Source organism: Eublepharis macularius, chromosome 2, assembly GCF_028583425.1.
Source record: "Eublepharis macularius isolate TG4126 chromosome 2, MPM_Emac_v1.0, whole genome shotgun sequence".
Taxonomy (NCBI): domain Eukaryota; kingdom Metazoa; phylum Chordata; class Lepidosauria; order Squamata; family Eublepharidae; genus Eublepharis; species Eublepharis macularius.
Window position 1 is genome coordinate 9877607 of NC_072791.1, and position 18014 is coordinate 9895620.

General features: G+C 42.5%; 1 protein-coding gene across 1 annotated transcript in view; it reads right to left on the reverse strand.

The window, feature by feature from the left end:
- The window catches only part of PELI2 (pellino E3 ubiquitin protein ligase family member 2), a 126070-nt gene that overhangs the window by 27040 nt on the left and 81016 nt on the right, over positions 1-18014 (reverse strand). The window contains exon 4 of the mRNA XM_054971984.1: positions 227-328. Coding sequence (XP_054827959.1) covers positions 227-328 — 102 coding nt within the window. The remainder of the gene's footprint in view (positions 1-226; positions 329-18014) is intronic.

Consider the following 18014-nt stretch of genomic DNA (forward strand, 5'->3'; position numbering starts at 1 on the left):
ACTAGAAAATGGGACTCTCGCTCACACAGTCTAGTGTGAAATAAGCTGCACAATTAAACTAACAATGCCTAGAATAAATGAGAATAAGCATGATTTCTGTGCACACAGCTGTAGCGTCAGAGCGAACAACCCATTTAATCCAGCCATATATGCTGTGGAAAGACTCCTGCAAAATACATTACAACAGCTTGCAGCTGCAGCTTTTAAATAACATAAATGTGCTTACCTGAAACATATCTGTATCTTTGTCATGTGTATATTCCACTATGACTGTCTGGTTTCTCGACAGTGTGTAGGAAATACTGTGCTGCCCTTTACAGCTGATGGCCTGGGGAATAAAACAGTTCTTATTTTATTTAAACAATATCTTAATCAGGGGAAACCACACTATTATTACTACAGAATTTGCAAATGTTACTAAAACATTACCAGGTTCTCCCAGTGGATGCTTCAGTTACTCATTTTACAACAAGTTCCTAAGAGAAAGATAATTCCTATACTGGTTATGCTATAAACAACTTGCACTAAAATAAAAACTGTTTAACCTTTAAGGTAACACAAGACATCCATTTATTTTTGCTGCAACATGCTAACATCCCCTAGCCCTTTGAAATTATTTGTTACAACTAGAGATGGGCACGGACCAGAAAAAAGCCATGGAATGTCGGCCCGTGGTCTGTCTGATTCCATGGACCACAAACTTTTCACGGACCCGCTCCTGTTTGCGGACCGGTTCGTCTGTCTATGATCCGTCACTTCCCTGTAACCGCCCCCTTCTCACTCACAGATGCCAAACTCTCAGCGAGCCTTCAGCAGGCTCTCCTCCAGCCACCCTCCAAGTTTGGCCAAGATTGCATTTCGGAGGTCCAAGTTACAGACCACCAAAGCGGCTGCCCCCAGGAAACTCCCAGTAGATAGACTAGGTGCCGCAAATGTCAATTTACTTGCATTGGCTTGCAGCACCAAAGTTGCAATGAAAACCTGGGATGGAGTTGGAGAATCTTCCTCTGAGCATGGAATGACAGCCCCCAGAGTGGAATGAAGGTTCCTGGGAGCAGAAAACCTGCTCTGGGGTTGGAATGGGGAGGGGCAGAAGTATTCTATGAGTGGACAGTCAAGGAGATGTTTTGGGGGGAGACAGCTGGACAAGTATTCTTTTAAAGGGCACGAGGACAGAGACAATCTATGAGAGGAGGTTAAATTTGGGGGGAGTGGATGTCCTTTGGGGAGACAGGAACAGGAAAGGAGAGAGGCGAGCAATGAGGGGAACTTAATCCTGGGGAGAAGGAGAGTCTCCTTGGGGGGAACAGAAATCTCCCCATTGGGCTAGTCGCTCTCTCCCTGCTGTTAATTGCACCCACTAAAAGTGTTCAAGGGGTATCACTTTGCAGTCTTTACTATGTACAAAAATTAATAGATTTTGTAGTATGATTTGACTTGTATTTGCTTCTTTTGAAAAGCAGGATCGAAGTGATTAATGAGCATGTTACTATCCTGAAAAGGGGTGGTGGGGAGGGTGGAATTGCACTGTGAAAGCACCTAAATGAAAGCAACCTTTCCCCTCTTTCTTCCCCCAGCCCTTTCCTCCTGGCTGGGAGATGGGCTGTGCTGATGATTTTAAGAGACTGTAAGAGTGTCCTAAGTCCAAAGAGGAGGGGGGAGCAGAAAAAAAGTAACAAATACAACACATAAGTTTGCTGAGAGCAAGGAGAGAGAGCACCTGGGAAATTCTGCAAATAAGTCAGTAATAAAGATTAGCCCCCAAAGAACTGAGAATTGTTAGTACAATGGTGCATCTGCATGGATTTAGCAACTTTGCATAGGCAGGGCTAAGATGGCTACTTCGAATCAGGCAGCTAAGCAGGAGCGACATGTTTATTACACACTCCAGACTCTATGGCAAAGCTGCTTCAAACATTCCTGTAATCAAAAATACATAGAATGTAACCGAAAAACGAAAACTGAAAAATTGGGAACACATTTTGAATAAACCTCAAGCAAATGCAACAAAACATTCTCCCATTCCCATTCGTAATCCTGCCCACCTCACAAAACGGTAATTTGGGACTACTAACATGAATGGTTATTGTTAAAGCAAATCGGGCTCATTTTTTCTCTGGGGAAAAAACTGGAGCAGATTATTTCTAATAAGTTATTTTTAGCTTTGCTGCCTAAGTTATTAGCATGGATTTTCCTCCTAATTAGTTTGAGAGGAGTGCAGGGGCACCTCAAACATAAATCCAACTGACAAACAAGCCAACTCTGTAAAGCCTGGTAAAAAATTCTAAACCACATTCTCTGCCTTAGAATGTTAACTTACCATTTTATCTTGTACCCAGATTTTAAATATAATATCATTTTGCATAGATGAAGGGGCTACATTTCTGTACTGTTTTTCATGAGTTTATATCAAAGTTTTAGTAAGCAGGCAATTCAGCATACTTTTTTGTTTCAAAGAGCCTTCTCCTCTGACTCCCAAGACAAATGTTAAAAGGCATACTACGGATCTACTTCCTTCAGCTACCAGAAGTCGCCAAGTAAGGCTGCAACTGACGTTTGCAAGTGTTGTCTATGAGAAACATGTACACACATACACACACAATCCTCATGCTACCTTAGTAGCATGGGAGTCATTGTCACAATATTCTTTTCCATGCCCCTAAGCCAATGAGAGAAGTCATAGGCTATCGTAATTCCTTCCTACATCAGCATTAACCTCAGAAAACTGAGGAGGATCGATATAGTACGAGTTCCACCATCTCACATGATCCTGGATTTCTCAGGTTACCCTGGTAGCGGCATCAGTGCAGGTCTCTGACCACCAAGGCAATGGAAAAACAACTGGCCTCAAGCAAAGATGCTCTCACACAAAGTAGGGATGGAGAAGCATATGTATTGTTCACAAGCTGGAATGGACAATTCTGGACGTTGGAAAAAATATATCCATGTTGTGTGTGTGGGATAACCTTGGGATTTCATCAAGACTGCCACTTTGTTAACATTGCTTTCTTTCTCATACATACACATCTAAAATTAATTTACCAGATCACTGCTATATTACATGGCTTCAATAAATCTGGGAAGTGAAATTGTTCTGTGTTGCCAATACAGCTGTTAAGCGCAATTTTCTAGTAACCTTTATCAATGAAAACCTCGCGGGCTTCTTGAGTGCTGAGAAGGAAGCCCATCTCAAGCAGGATATTAGAAGCAGTTCATTTTTTTTTAAAGTTCAGGGCTCCCCGTCTATTCTTTGTTTTATCACATACCTGGCCATCTTGCAAACAGAAAAGTCATGATTTATATGAGCAAGACAAAGCACATGACAAAATCTCAGCTGTATATGAATGCTTCTCGGGCACCTAGGCCTCTTTCCAATTTAACACTGCAGAACAAGAAGATTCAGTAATTACTGCAAAGTCAGGCTAATGCAAACTACTCACTCTGTTCTGCGAACATTCTGGCAGCGCCAAAAGAACGACTCCTTGTTCAGATACTTTTTCAGAACTCATGAAAAGAACTCGTTTGTTTAAAGGGCCCTCACCTGACCTCAGCACTATCCTTGGCAACCAGATCTTATTAGCTACATCATCTTATTTGCTTCCTTGTCCCTGGGCGGAATCAAACATACAACTATGGGGAAGTAAGCAGCACAGGAACAGCTGCAGCAGGCACAAACAGTGGGGCCAAGCAAGATGGGAAAAGGTACTTTGGAGCATTAAAAACACCCAGGAAATGTCTTCTTATGGACTGAACGAAGCATGATTGTTTTTTAATGCAAACCAATCTATAGCATGAGATTATGTGTATATTATAGGCATAAACAACATATTTTCAAGGATATGTTTATTTTTTAATATGCAACTAAGTCTGTCTACCGTTAATATAACAACAACAACAGTGTGCTTATATACCACCCTTCTGGCAAGATTATGCCCATTTAGAGTGGTGAACAAAGTCAGTGTAATTATTATCCCTACCATACAGGTGGGGCTGAGAGGAGTAGCTTACTCAAGGCCACATTGGAGTCAAACTAGCAGAGTGCTGATTTGCAACCCAACCACTTAACAACTATGCTACAGCATATATGTGTATGATAAGACGCTATTGAAGAAATCAGTGCTTATAAAGTTTGACTCGATATCCAAATAGACTGTTATTCCTAGTTCGACTATACGAGACCGTCCAAATAATATATTTCCCTTTGTTTATTACAAAATGTTTTCATTTTTAAAGCTTTTATTATTTCTTATTCATGGGTTAAGGAAGGATGGGTGCAACAGTTTGCAATTCTCTCTCTACTATCAGCTCCAGTTGCAACACTGCTTATAGAATACTGAGAAATTTAGACTGTTAAATTTCATAAACATGCCAAATAGTATAATTGCGGGTGCTGACTAAATTATAAATTTTATACCTTATGTCAGATACACCCCATGTTTGTCTCGGTGCACAGTGTTCTGAACCTCTGAGAATATACAAAGGGAACATGTTTGCTTGTTTGGCTGTTAGCTGCTTATCTTGCAGTTGTTTGGTTACTATTTCCCAGATGGCTTGAGAACGTGGCCTTGAAGTTCCAGTTGAAGTCGTATCACCCTTCCTAAGGACTGGGATGAGCCTGTCCTCCCTCTTCCCCCTCCTGTCCGAGATCCGACCCTTCACACCGAAATCCTTACTGACTTTCTTTCCCAGGGGCGGGAACATCACCCTATAATTAATCTTGCTTTGCCACCCTGCGTCACTTCTGTCAATGCTCCTGTCTGAATATCTTGATACTGGTATACCTCATCAATAAAGTACCTTTAACTCATAACTTGAGGTGATGCAGTGAAGTGCTTGGGGATTTACATGGCCTTATGCTGTTAAGACAGTAAAGTTTAGGGTTCACCCTCCCCCCAAAAATCTATCCCCTCACCCAAAGGGCTTGAAATTTTTCAGAGATCTCTATGTTGGAAAATCTGTCACTTAGTTGCACGGGTCTAGTTTTAATGTTTGTGTGCTGTCTGTTGGCTGCCTTAATAGAATTGGAAGCTCTGGATTTTAAATAAAAGATTTGTTGAGTATATGTGAATAAATATGAGCTTCAGCCGTCATTAACTCCCTAGTTCTTGGATAGTTTGGTTTGAAACCAACCTGAACAGCTCAAGCAAGATAACTCACAGGCAACAGTTGCTAGCAGAATCCTGGGTCAGTGTATAGATAATGATGATACAGAAATGTTAGATTTTGATACATAGCACTACATAGCTAATATAGAGTCCCTCTATCATACCTTTCCCTGCTCGTCCTTCCCTTGACTGCCTGCTTTCTGTAGGCTCTCCACCTACCCTGAGAAAATCATAATGGGATCAATGACATGCCATATAAATTCTCTTTGCCTCTTGTTTAAGATTGCTAAGTGATCAATTGGCCCTGAACTACCACATCTGAAAAACCTGCAGCTTTTAGCCACTTACTTGTCTAATTGCTGCTGTTTATCATAGACAAGAGCTTTTTCTCTTTCAAAAAGCGGTCCAGTGTTAATCATGAAAGTCACTAAATTAATGATCTCCAAACCAGGAATCTTTTCGGACCAGGTATTATTCTTCCACAGAAAATTTCCATTTCTAAAGAGTTATTGTTTCATAAAATTAACAATAAAGGGATACCATTGCCGATACAGTATTAGGCAAGGTTGGCAGTTTCAAAGTTGTAAGTGGTATTTTTCAGGTGATTACTCCCAGTAATATGGGGTGGGCATAAAACCACAGCTGCCTATAATAGCCCAGAAATTCAAATAAAAATCCACTTATGAATACAATGGATGGGTTTTAATTGGACCTGCACAGCCAGAGCTAGTATTCTTATTTATATGTCTACCTCTCCTCAGATGATAGAAGGGATACTAGTAATGAAAGTGATGCTATAGAGAATGTCAGTGAAACTAGGTGCCCCCTGTGACCTCTGTGGAAGTGTTATGTTCTGCCAAAATAAATGAGTCGACAACCATGTCCACAACACAAAACACCACCGTTACTTGGGTGTGCAAAAATTAGTGTGTCCAGTTTTCAGTGACTTCACAGTTTTGTTTAAATTTAAGAACTGTAAAGCAAGTATTGTTTAAAAATTTACAAGTATTAACCCAATAAAAATTATTTCTACAACTGAACTTGGAATTTGTTTAAATATAAGTCTCCTAATCCATATTTAAATTCAAACAATTGTTGCTATTGGGACAAAAATAATATGAGATACTTTAAGTTTTGTTTACTAAGTATAGGTTAAAGCAAATGTGCTGAACACTGACCTGGATAGGCCAGGCATACCCAATCTCATCAGATCTCGGAAGCTAAGAAGGGGCTTGGTTAGTAATTGGATGGCAGGCCTCCAAAGAAGACCAGGGCTTCTACACAGAGGCAGGCAATGGCAAGCCATCTCTGTTAGTCTCTTGCCTTGAAAATCCCAGCAGGGGTTGCCATAAATCGGCTACAACCTGACAGCATTCTCACCTCTCCAAATGTGCTAAATCAAACCATGCTCTATTAAGGGCATTGGAAAATGTTGATGGTTTTCTGGAAAACTCACTTTCCTGGGGTGGATATAGTGACTCTGTTCGACAAAGTGGCTGGTCCCCTGCCACCAATGTAGCCATCACTACCCCTTCTTCCACCTCTTTCCTTTCCTTTCCTCTCCTAGTGGCCACTACCACCTGTCTCTTTCTCTGGGAATGAAGGCAGTGCTGTTGGTGTGGCCCATCAGAGGTGCAAGTTACCTAAGCAACACTGAAATAATTCACAAGCAAAAAGACGACAAAAGGTATCTTGCAACTCTCTTCACAACTCATTATTTGTCTATATGTCTACTTAAATGAAAGCCAACAGCAATAACTAATAAGAAAAGACTTATTTTGGTAATTAAGACTTGTACTCTTGTAACCTCTGGATTGTATTAACTGGAGTTGATTCCTATATAAACTACCTGTGAGAGGACTGACATCTGCAGCAACAGAACTTCCTGATCTGTGATGGAGAGGTGAGCCTCAAGGCATCTGGATTCCTTGGTTGCCTTGAGAGTCCCTGTGCCACATGGACTGACAGTGACAGCCGGACAGTGGACAATGCAGAGGCCAAGACACTTTTGTTCTGTCCCAATGTCTACTGGCTGGCCAAGTCAAGAAGGTGACAAACCTTGACAGAAGGCTGAGGGCCTAATGATAAAGAAGAAAAATGCTTGTGGTGCTTCCTAGGGAATGACGGGTTTAAGCATTCAGTTCCGTTGGATACGAATAGTTTGATCCAGTCACATAAATTACACTGCAGGGGAGGGGGAGGGAGAGAGCCAAATGTGGGATCTGCAACAACAGATATGCAGTGAACTTGGGGAGTACTCTATCTTGAGACACGTGGAATTGTGTAACCAGTCAGCATGTTAAGTCTGGTTTCAAGTCACTTTATCTACCAAGAAAACCACATAAAGTGGGGTCAGCACAGAGCATACCTAATTCACTTGCAATACCCTAGTACAACTATTACTGTGAAATAGTTTAGGTTGAGAGAAAGTGACCCACCAAGATTACCCAAAGTGCTTCATGGCTGAGTAGGGTTTGGAATCAAGGTCTCCCCCAGTCCTAGCCTATTATACTCCACCGATCTACCTTCTTCTCTACAAATATTGCATACAAATACAAATTTTCATGAAAAGTGAAGCCCATTCCTAGACCAAGGTTTTCGCTACAACTATAGCTAAACATTTAAGTTTTCAGAAACCTTTATGACAGAGGATCCCAGTTTGCCATTTTAAATAAAAAGGATTCAACAGTATTCATGAGACCACTGTGCGGCAGTATCAACTGCCAACACACCCGTACAAATCTATGAGCCACAATTTGGACATTGTAGCCACAAACCAGAATCTCAGAAGGAAACGCTCCGCAGACCCAGAATTTCCTTTGTGGTTTTCGATGTAACTGTTCTCATTCCTCAATAGGCAACCCACCCATGAGAATAACCACAAGGCACAGCTCTGTTGGGGAATGAGGTAGGCTAGAACTGCCATCTCTCTCCAATGCACTGGTTTTCTGAAGATAATGGGTCCCTCTTTGTATACATGTAGGCAGGGCTCATTTTGAGGGGGAACATGCAGGAACACAGTTCCAGCAGTTCCCCAAAGAGATCACATGTCAGGTGGCCCCACCAACCTGACTCGGCCATTTTGGGCCCGTTTCGGCCTGGAATGGGGCTGAAACAGCCTGGATCGGGCCTCTGATGGGTGGTGGATCACTCTCCCGCTCAGCAGCGGCTCAACCCTGACCATTTTGGGCCCCTTTTTGGCCATTTTCCACCCCCTTTTGCCATTTTGGGCCCAATTTCAGCCCTGAATGGCCAGGATTGGGTCCAAAACACCCAGGATAGGTGATGTCAGAAGGTGTGGCATATGCAAATCAGTTATGCCAATGACACACTTCTGGTGATGGGAAAGGCATGGCATATGCTAATGTTATTCTAATGAGTTCCTCCAGCTCTTTTTCTACGAAATGACCCCTGCATGTAGGGTAACATTTAGACCTGCAACGTTTCATCCGCAGTCCAAACTGTACTAATCCCAGAGCTATACATGTCTATTGAGGGTGCAAATTGCTACAGAGAAAACTTCCAGGGAAACTTTAGCTATTCAGACAATTACTTTACTTGAACACAGATTGTTTTTTTGGAGCAAAATCTATACTGACAGTTTCCCCCACAAATGCTTAAAGTAACACAGCATGCACTCCTCACTCTTATATTTGTTCATAGCACATCATAAACAATAGAAGCTAGCCTAAACCATTCTGTATTAGTTTCTGTGAATAATACTGTAATTCTGAGAACACAGATCACAGAATCGATATGTATTAAGTGAACAGTCTGATCAATTGCTTATAAATATACAGCCGTAAGCTTGGATCCTGCAAACTTGCCAGGGGAAGATGCAGATGGTCTGATATCTCCCCCACTCTCCCCTTCACCCCCCACAGTCCTGTCTAAAACTGGGAACATTTATTCCCAGGGTGCAGGGGCTTGCATGTGTTAACAGTTGCATGAGTCAGGCTGCTGCAATGGGGAGGGGGAAGAGAAAGAAAAGAACAAGTTCTCTCTTCCACTGTAGCTGACCAAGCCCACGTAGCTATTAGAACATGCAAGCTATAATCTTTCCTGGGGTTAAAAAGCGCTGGGGAGGAGCAGCAGGGAAGATCCCTTGATCTTGAGCTCAGCTGGAAACCAGGCAGATAAAATGAAGCACTAGAATAAGCTCTACAACAGAGCCTCCATATCAACCAAACAAGGTAGCTGTTTTTTAATGCAAGCAGTGTTGAGTCCCAGTAGATGAACAGCACACACCAGCATTGGCATTGTTTACTAACGAGAGAGCCATCAGATAACTGTACAGTTTCCAGACACTATAAATTGAATCTGACACAAATTGATTTTGTATGGATGGCCAAAGACTCTCTAGATAGCTTCCTTGAAAGAGACTTTTGAACAAGCTGCCCCCTCTTCCCCCGAAAATCTCTTGTGAGAAGCGAACAGGGACAAGAACTTAATGTCTTGCCAAAAAAAGTCCCTATTGATTGCTTACTTATGCACTGGAACAGAAAAAAACATCAGCATAGGAAAAAATAATACCTGCCTTTTGAGGGCAAACAGTCAAAATACAGTGCTAGCAGTCGTGGACTATGTTACATGAGCTCAATACTGGGGTCAGAAAATGGCAAGTCATCGCAATCTGGAACAACAACAACAGTGTCCCTTCTGGACAGATTAGTGTCCGCTCAGAGTGGTGAATTAAGTCAGCGTTATTATTATCCCCCACAATACAGCTGGGGACCTGGGCTGAGAGGAGTGGTGTCATGCAGTGCCATTTCATCCTTCAGAGGTCCAGGGTGGGAGGCTGGCCGCCACAGCAGGGAACCTAGCCAACCTAACGTGCACTCAGCAAGGAACTACTGAAGAGTATCTATTATACAAGTCAAGCCCGTTTGTTGAATTCACGTACAAGTTGGCACTTTAAGCTTCAGCATTAAAAGAAATGTGTAAAGTAGCTCTGATCTATTCTGCAGAGTGACCGTCAAGAAAGACCACCTTAAAATCTTGTTCTTTGTATTATTACAAGCAAGCAATCCACAAGGACTTCCAGAGGTGGCTTCAATTTCCCATGTATCCTGTTCCTCTTGCTCTCCTCCTCGCAGCCTCCTCATCATCTCCCCTTTCCCTGCTTCCTTCTGTCCTTCCCACTCGCCAACCAACCCTTCTTTTATCTGCCTTCCCCCCATCCTCAGGTTTATTTAGCTAGTTCTTTTATACCTCATCTTTCTCTCCGATGGGGAGCCAAAGAAGCTCAAATCATTCTCCTTTCCTGCATTTTATCCTCACAACAACCCTGTGAAGTAGTTAAGGCTGAGAAAACATGACCCAGATCACCCAGCAAGCTTCTGTGAAAGAAAAATAAAAAAAACATCCTTGGAAAAAAAATGTTCTCTTCCCCTGAATTTTTCCAGGCCTTCACATGGTTTGGGAGAGAAGTATTAATTTGTGAGGTCCCATGGAGCCATTGTACAGCAAACTGCAACAAACTCATTTGTTTCACTGTCTGTCCATCCCCCCCCCCCCACACACACACACATACCACACCAAAGGGATTAAAAACTCACTTGTTTTATGTTGAAATGACTGGTTGGAATAGTTTTTTAAAAACCATTTAATCTTTCTATATAAAAGGCAATCCATTGGCAACAACACACTTTTTTTCCAGGTGTGTCTGCACAGGAGCACCAGGATAAAAAGTGCATCGTGGCCAATGCGGCTTCCAGAGGACACCGCCACGGCGAGATGGCCAGACAAGCTGTCCCATCCCTCCAGAGGGTGCCACCGCGGGGGGAACTCCAGGCGAGCTGGCTGTCCCTCCAGAGGGTGCTGTCATGGGAGGAATGCCAGGTGAGCCGGCCCGTCCCCTCTGGAGGGCTCCACCACGGGGGCAAGGCCAGGCGAGCCAGCAGTCCCTCTGGAAGGCACCGTGGCAGCGGGAAGCCCAGCGTTCCTGGGTTTTCTAGGGCCCTTTTTTTAAAAAAACAGGCTCTGTTGCTAGTGGTCTAGAATTTCAGGTTTGTTAATTCTGCAACACTGCTATATTACAGCGGTTTTGAAGTATCTGGGTATACCAAAGAAGAGGGAAACTGATACACAGTGAATGTTCAAGCTGCTTAGCCATAAATACATCATGGAAGTTGTCAAAACATATATTTGCATTATATAAACTGTAGGGCTACGGTTAATGCCAATGCTGTACAAGGCAGCCAGAAGGAGCTCTGGATGAAGAATTAGGAATGGGTAAAGTGGTGTTTCAAGAATCCATATTACAGACCCAGCAACCAGGTTAAGCCAAACAGACAAGCAGAAGCTGTGTCCTCCAGAGGGGACTTAAAAGTCAAATATCAGAAACTAAGAGAAAAAGTCGTCAAAAGGCAAGGGTCAAAAATCAGAAATGCAGAAGGAATTATCTACATGCCAGACCAGCAGTAAGACTGCTGACCAGAGAGAAAGCTTCCTTAGGGCTTTTGTAGCACTTCCTGCTTTCAGCAAAACAGTTCCGCTATTTGCATGACAGGGCCTCAGATGCAGAGTTCCCTGCAGTCTCCAGAGCTGCATGGCAGTTGCAGTCACAGTGGTTCATCACAAAGAACAACGAATATCTCAGTTCAAGGGTTGCCAGTTAAAGTCCCTGCAGTTCCTGCATAAGAAAAGTAATGTTTCCAGTAAAAATTCAGAATAACTGTCCATCTAGCTCACGATTTATTGTGGATGCTAACCAACAGGGCAGGGTGAAGGCGGCCTTCCATCTTTTCCCCCAGCACCTGGTATTCAATGACTAGCTGCCTTTGTATCAGAGCAGGGGTCCTCAAACTACGGCCCGCGGGCCTCATGCGGCCCGCCGAGGACATCTATCTGGCCCGCCGGGTGTTTTTGCCGCCACTGCCTGTCCTGCTTAGCAGCCAACTCGTCCCGGGCCCACAGTGCGCATGTGTGGAATGTGCGCCGCACTCTCCGACTCCCCTCCTTCTCTCTGTCTCTCGACTCCTCCTCTCAGTCTCGGGTGTGATCTTTTTTTGCGGTTAAGGGGGGGCCTTTTTTTCTGAAGTTAGGAGGTCTTTTTTTTGCAGATAGGGGGCGCCTTTTTTTTGAAGTTAGGAGAGCCTCTTTTTTTTGAAGTTAGGAGAGCCTTTTTTTAAAAAAGTTGGTTGACCATCTCATTAGCCAAAAGCAGGCTCACAGTTCCCATTGAAATCCTGGTAAATTTGTTGATTTAACTTTACTTGTTCTTCATTTTAAATATTGTATTTGTTCCCGTTTTGTTTTTTTACTTCAAAATAAGATATGTGCAGTGTGCATAGGAATTTGTTCATAGTTTTTTTTTAGTCCGGCCCGCCAACGATCTGAGGGACAGTGAACTGGCCCCCTGTTTAAGAAGTTTGAGGACCCCTGTATCAGAGGATCCATTCTACTATTTTGCCTTATAGCAATCTGATAGACCAACTTACTTACTCCACTTAGATGGTAAAAGTTCACATTCATTCACAGTGGTGGCTCCTACTTTGTGGAACAGCCCAGTGAGGAGGTCAGGAAGGCGCTTACATTTCTGTCAACTCGCAGTGTGCACGAAACAGTAATATTCAAGAGGACATTTTAAAAATGAGATTAGAGCTGTAGTAAAACAGAACAGCCAAGGAGGGGAACCTTTATAATGGAATCCAATTATAGACATCTGCCATGATTACAGTAGATATCTCCTATTTTTACTGCACTACCTTTACCTTGAGATCCACTTTCAGTATTGGTTATAGTATACAGTCTTTAGATAGTATGCTGTTTACATTGTTCTCTAACTCTAGTCCTGTTGCATTGCTCACTGGTTGTTTTATGCTGTTTGAATGCACTGTTCATATCCTGCAATCTGCCAGGTCTCAACAAAAATTGCAGATTATAAATGAGAAAAACGGAATAGAAGAAGAAAAATTCTGACATTCCTCTGGTTCAGCTGCCCTACTACTAAGAGTTGCAGGGCTTTTTTTCAGCTGGAACGCGGTGGAACGGAGTTCTGGCACCTCTTGAAAACGGTCACATGGCCGGTGGCTCCGCCCCCTGATCTCCAGACTGAGGGGAGTTTAGATTGCCCTGCTGCGCGGAGGGCAATCTAAACTCCCCTTTGTCTGGAGATCAGGGGGCGGGGCCACCGGCCATGTGACCGTTTTTGCCAAGGGCAATTTAAATTTTGAAAAACTCCCCCCTTGTTCCAGCTGACCCAAAGTGCGGTCCTGAGTTCCTCCACAGTTCTACCACCTCTTTTCCCAGAAAAAAAGCCCTGAAGAGTTGTATTTGTTAAATTCACAGGACAACATGACAAGCCTAGAATTTGGCATCCTAAGAACAGGGTGGTCTATTTTTAAACAAGTTTGTAGTCCGTATTACTTGAGAAATAAAATTTAGAAACATGAGAATGGCATGGGGGAAACACTACATGTCATACTTCTGCTGGAACACATTCTCTCAAATTTTCCTTGATCCGATCCTCTAATATTTATATCACCTCCCTTCAAAAAAAGAGCAATGATTTTTATAAACCCAAAGCTGATTCACGTCAGCATATAAATAGCTTTACATGCACATATGCACAAAAGCACAAGAATACACACACCACAAAAATGTACTTTGTTTGATATGCCAGTTTGAGGCACCAGAGGGTGTGGGGTTTAATAAGTAGAATAGAGGGTGTGGGGGTTAATAAGTAGAATACTGGCATTTTTCAACATGACAGAAACCGCAGAGGTGTCAAAGGCGCGCGGGGCGATCTAAGCAATCAGCAAACAGGTGAACCTAAGTAAACTGGTTTAATTAGCACTCTTCCAAAGCTGTTTCAACGCTCCAGGCAAGTATATGATCAGAAAAGCTGACATCAGATAAGTAATTTGCCCAGTGTGTACTAATGAATCAGTAGTAGAACTATCTGGGGATTTTTAAAAAAATCATGGCATTCAAAAATTTTAGTTAAGAAGAAAAGAGTATTAATCTTAAACACATTTCTCAAGAAAACAATGGCTGCTTAGGTTCCTTGAATGTTGGTGCAGCTGTCTACACTGCTGCTCGTGTCAATGTGCTAATTACATGCTGGTTATGTAACACAATCGCGCTGGGGAGTCTCTTGAACAGTATTTGAAAGTGCACCTACACAGATGCGTAGCCTGCTATGCGTAACCAGTGATGGGAGGGGTGGAATTTTTTGTGCAGTGGAAAATTTTCCATGACTATATTTTTCCATGGAAAGTTTTCCGTCCTACATCACCACGGAGGCAAATGCTAACACACACACACACAAAGAAGCCTCTCATTTCTCTGTTTTAGAGCTGCAGAGGTTGGAAGTGCCAGCCCCGAAGCCTGTTAAGTTTTTAAAGGAAGCATTCTGTGCTTTTTCGGTTGGTTGTGAAGTAGTCCAAATGCCTAATCAGAAAAGTTTTGTGTGGCATCACTACACTGAAATCGTTGACGGGAGGAAGATAGTTGGCATATGCAAATACTGTGGACAGACGTATGCAAATAATGCTACAAGGATGAAGAGACACTTGACAACTTGCAGAAACTGTCCAGAAGAAATACAGTCCTTGTACAGGAAGCTACTACCAAGGGGTGAAACAGCATCTGCGAAGAGGCTATTTCAGCAGTCATATGTAAGTAAACACATCAATATAGTAAACAGAACAGGCTGGGGTGGCTTCCACGTTGCGGAACAGTCTGTCTGATGCTATCGGAAAGGTCCCCCTTGTTTATGTCATTTCACAGAATGTGCAAAACAGAATTATGCAGGACAGCATTCTTATAAAAGGACCAGAACTCTAGTATATTGGGTCAGCTCAGGAGGCAGCTTTTGGAAGGGGTACATTGTTTTGTTGCCTTAGACACAGTTCTTCAATCCCACCCCCACTGCGATATTTTAAGCTTCTTTGCTGTTACAACTGAATTGGTTTATCATATTTTGTATTGCGCAGCCCTGTTCCGTTATTCTGTTTTACCAGGAATCTTTGGTGTTTGATTCAAATGTTTTAACATGTTTTTTATCCTCCTTGAGTCCCAGTGAGAAAGGTAAACTATAAATGAAACTAAAATAATATCGATAACAATAATGACAATAATAATGATACCAAGATTATAAGCTATCTTTCCTCTCTTTTGCTTCAGGAACTTAGTAACTCCAGCAGAACAGCAGATCTGCCAAATGTAAAAATTGAAAGGGTTGAGCTGCAAGGACCAACTGAAAGACCGACAGCACCTTCCTTTTCAAGATTAGTGTCAAAAGAAGATTTGCAAGCTGTGGGTAGCTGTTCAAGACAACCAAGCATTTTCTCAAAGCATGCAGACAAAATGTCAAAAGAAGTCAAAGAAAAAGCAGATGAGACACTGGCTCGAGCTATATTTGCAAGTGGCACGCCCCTTTCCATAACAGAAAATCAATACTGGAAGGAGCATTACAAACTCATTTGCCCGTCGTATAATCTGCCATCGCGTTATCGTTTGTCACATTCTCTTTTAGACCGAGAGCATGGCAGAATTCAAACCATGGTCGTTCAAAGGCTTGGGCAAGCAGAATCACTGACGCTGATGGCAGATGGATGGGCCAATACACAAGGAAAGTCTTTACTGAGTATTATGTGTGCAACACCCAAACCAGTCTTTCTGAAAGCTATCGCTACCAAACCTTGTCATCATACAAGTGACTACATAGCCAATTTACTGAGCGAAGAGATCCAAAGTGCAGGTTCTTCCAAGATGCTGGCCCTTGTAACAGACAGTGCGAGTAACATGAAGGCAGCATGGCAAATCTTAAAGGCAAGGTACCCTCATTTAATCATTTTTGGCTGCGTTGCTCACGGGTTGAACCTTCTGGCAGAAGACATGCTAAGTGTGAATACAATGAAAACTATAGTGGCCAACTGTAAAGCAGTTGTGAAAGTGTTCAACAATCGTGTTGCTAATCAGACACTGAAGACACTACAGAGGGAGATGCAAGGGAAGGAAAGTGCACTTTCACTGCCTGTTGAAACTAAATGGGGCTCAGTTGCCAAGTGTTTCGAGAGCTTGCTGCATTTAAAGGACTGTTTACAAAGTGCTTTAACAGGTGACACTTTATCTCACATTATTCCTGTGAATATTCGTAAGCAGATTCTTGACAATGACGCATTCTGGGTTCAAGCTGAAGGAGCATTCAATTTGCTGCTACCAATTTCAGCAGCTCTCGAGAAACTCAAAGGAGAAGCAAACCTTTCAAGTATTACAGGGATATTAAAAAAACTGAATGCAGACTTAATTGGACTCTTGCCTTCTTCACCTCTATCCAAAAATGAAGCAGCAGCAGTAAAACAGATGTTTACTAGAAGGTCCGAATTTTGCTCTCATCCAGTTCACCTGGCGGCAAACCTGTTGGATCCCCGACAAAAAGCACAATGTTTATCAGAAGATGAATTATCCACTGCTCTCGATACGATTATGGAAATTGCTAAGAACACGCACAACCTCAATGAATTAACTGTAATGACAGACCTTGCGGAATATCGTGCCAAAGAAAAACTTTGGAGCAAAGACATCATTTGGCAAGTTGCTGAGAACGTGTCTCCCCTCACATGGTGGAAGGGATACTGTAACACCCGACAACTGTCCACAATTGCTGTGAGGATCCTAAGTATCCCGCCAGTCATTTCGCATGAACACAACTGGAAGGCTTTCAGCTCAGTCAACACACAAAAGTGGAACAGGCCAACAAACAGCCACACTGCTAAGTTGCTTTGTATTTCTCAAAATCTTTCGTTGTCCTCCAAGAATGAGTCTTACACACAACTGGCAAAGCGAATGAAATGCAGCGAGTTGCCCATATACTCACTGCAGGCAGAACCACCATTTAGTGAGAGAGAATTTGGCTCAAGCAGTTCTGAACCAGATTCACTTCGATCTGAACTGGAACCAGTGTACATTGGAAGCACTTCTACAGAAAGCGACCATGAAATTGAAAGGGATGTCAATGAATGTTAAGCTTTGTTGGAATAGGGTTGTTTAATTTTTTTTAGTCCCCAGATATCATCACTCCAGTTGTGTTCCACCTATACTGGCTCCAAATTTGCTTCTGGGTCCAATTCAAGGCAATTTATTGACCTTTACAGCCCTACACAGCTTCGGACCAGCATGCTTTAAGGACAGTCTACTCGCACATGAATCTATCTGATCATTATAGTCACCCTGAGGGGCCCTGCTTTGTCATCTGAGACAACCTGAGAAAGGGTCTTTTTGGTTGTAGCACCAAAATCATGGAATTTGCACCCCATGAAGATTTGTCTGTCACCCTCTTTCATTGTTTTCCACCAGCAGGTGAAGACATTTATGTTTTGTTTGGTGTTCCCTCACTAACCCTCCTTCCCATTTATGTGTTTAACTGTTATTTTTCTGTGTGTGTGTATATGAGAGAGAGCGCGAGCATACTTTCAAATGCTTTGATTAGCCATCTTGAGGGCCTTAAGTTTAGTGGAAAAGCAGCATAAAATGTTTTAAATAAAAAGAGATAAAATTCAATCTGCTTTTTACTATTAGAAAAATATGCACCATGTTTATTCATGCTAAATCTGATCTACTGAAAGTTTTCCAGATAGTCACCACTTAACTTATCACAAATATTTGTACTGAAGTCACACCTGCGTGTAACCAAGTAGAGATGAATGCCAGTTATATCAACTGGAAAAGTTAAAGTGTGTTTTAAAGGTATCTGGAACTAGTGAGATTTGAGAAAGACTGGAGGCCCATCTCTGCTTCATAAACTGGCATCTAGATTTCTTTTAGCACTCTATTTTCTATTTTCCACTAGGTGGATTTATACAAACATTCTTCCTCCCAAAAAGATCCAAGCTGCTGCCCTTAGTTTGGAATGATAGGTAACTGGCTATCATATGCTTCCAAACAGTTCATGTCGCTCAG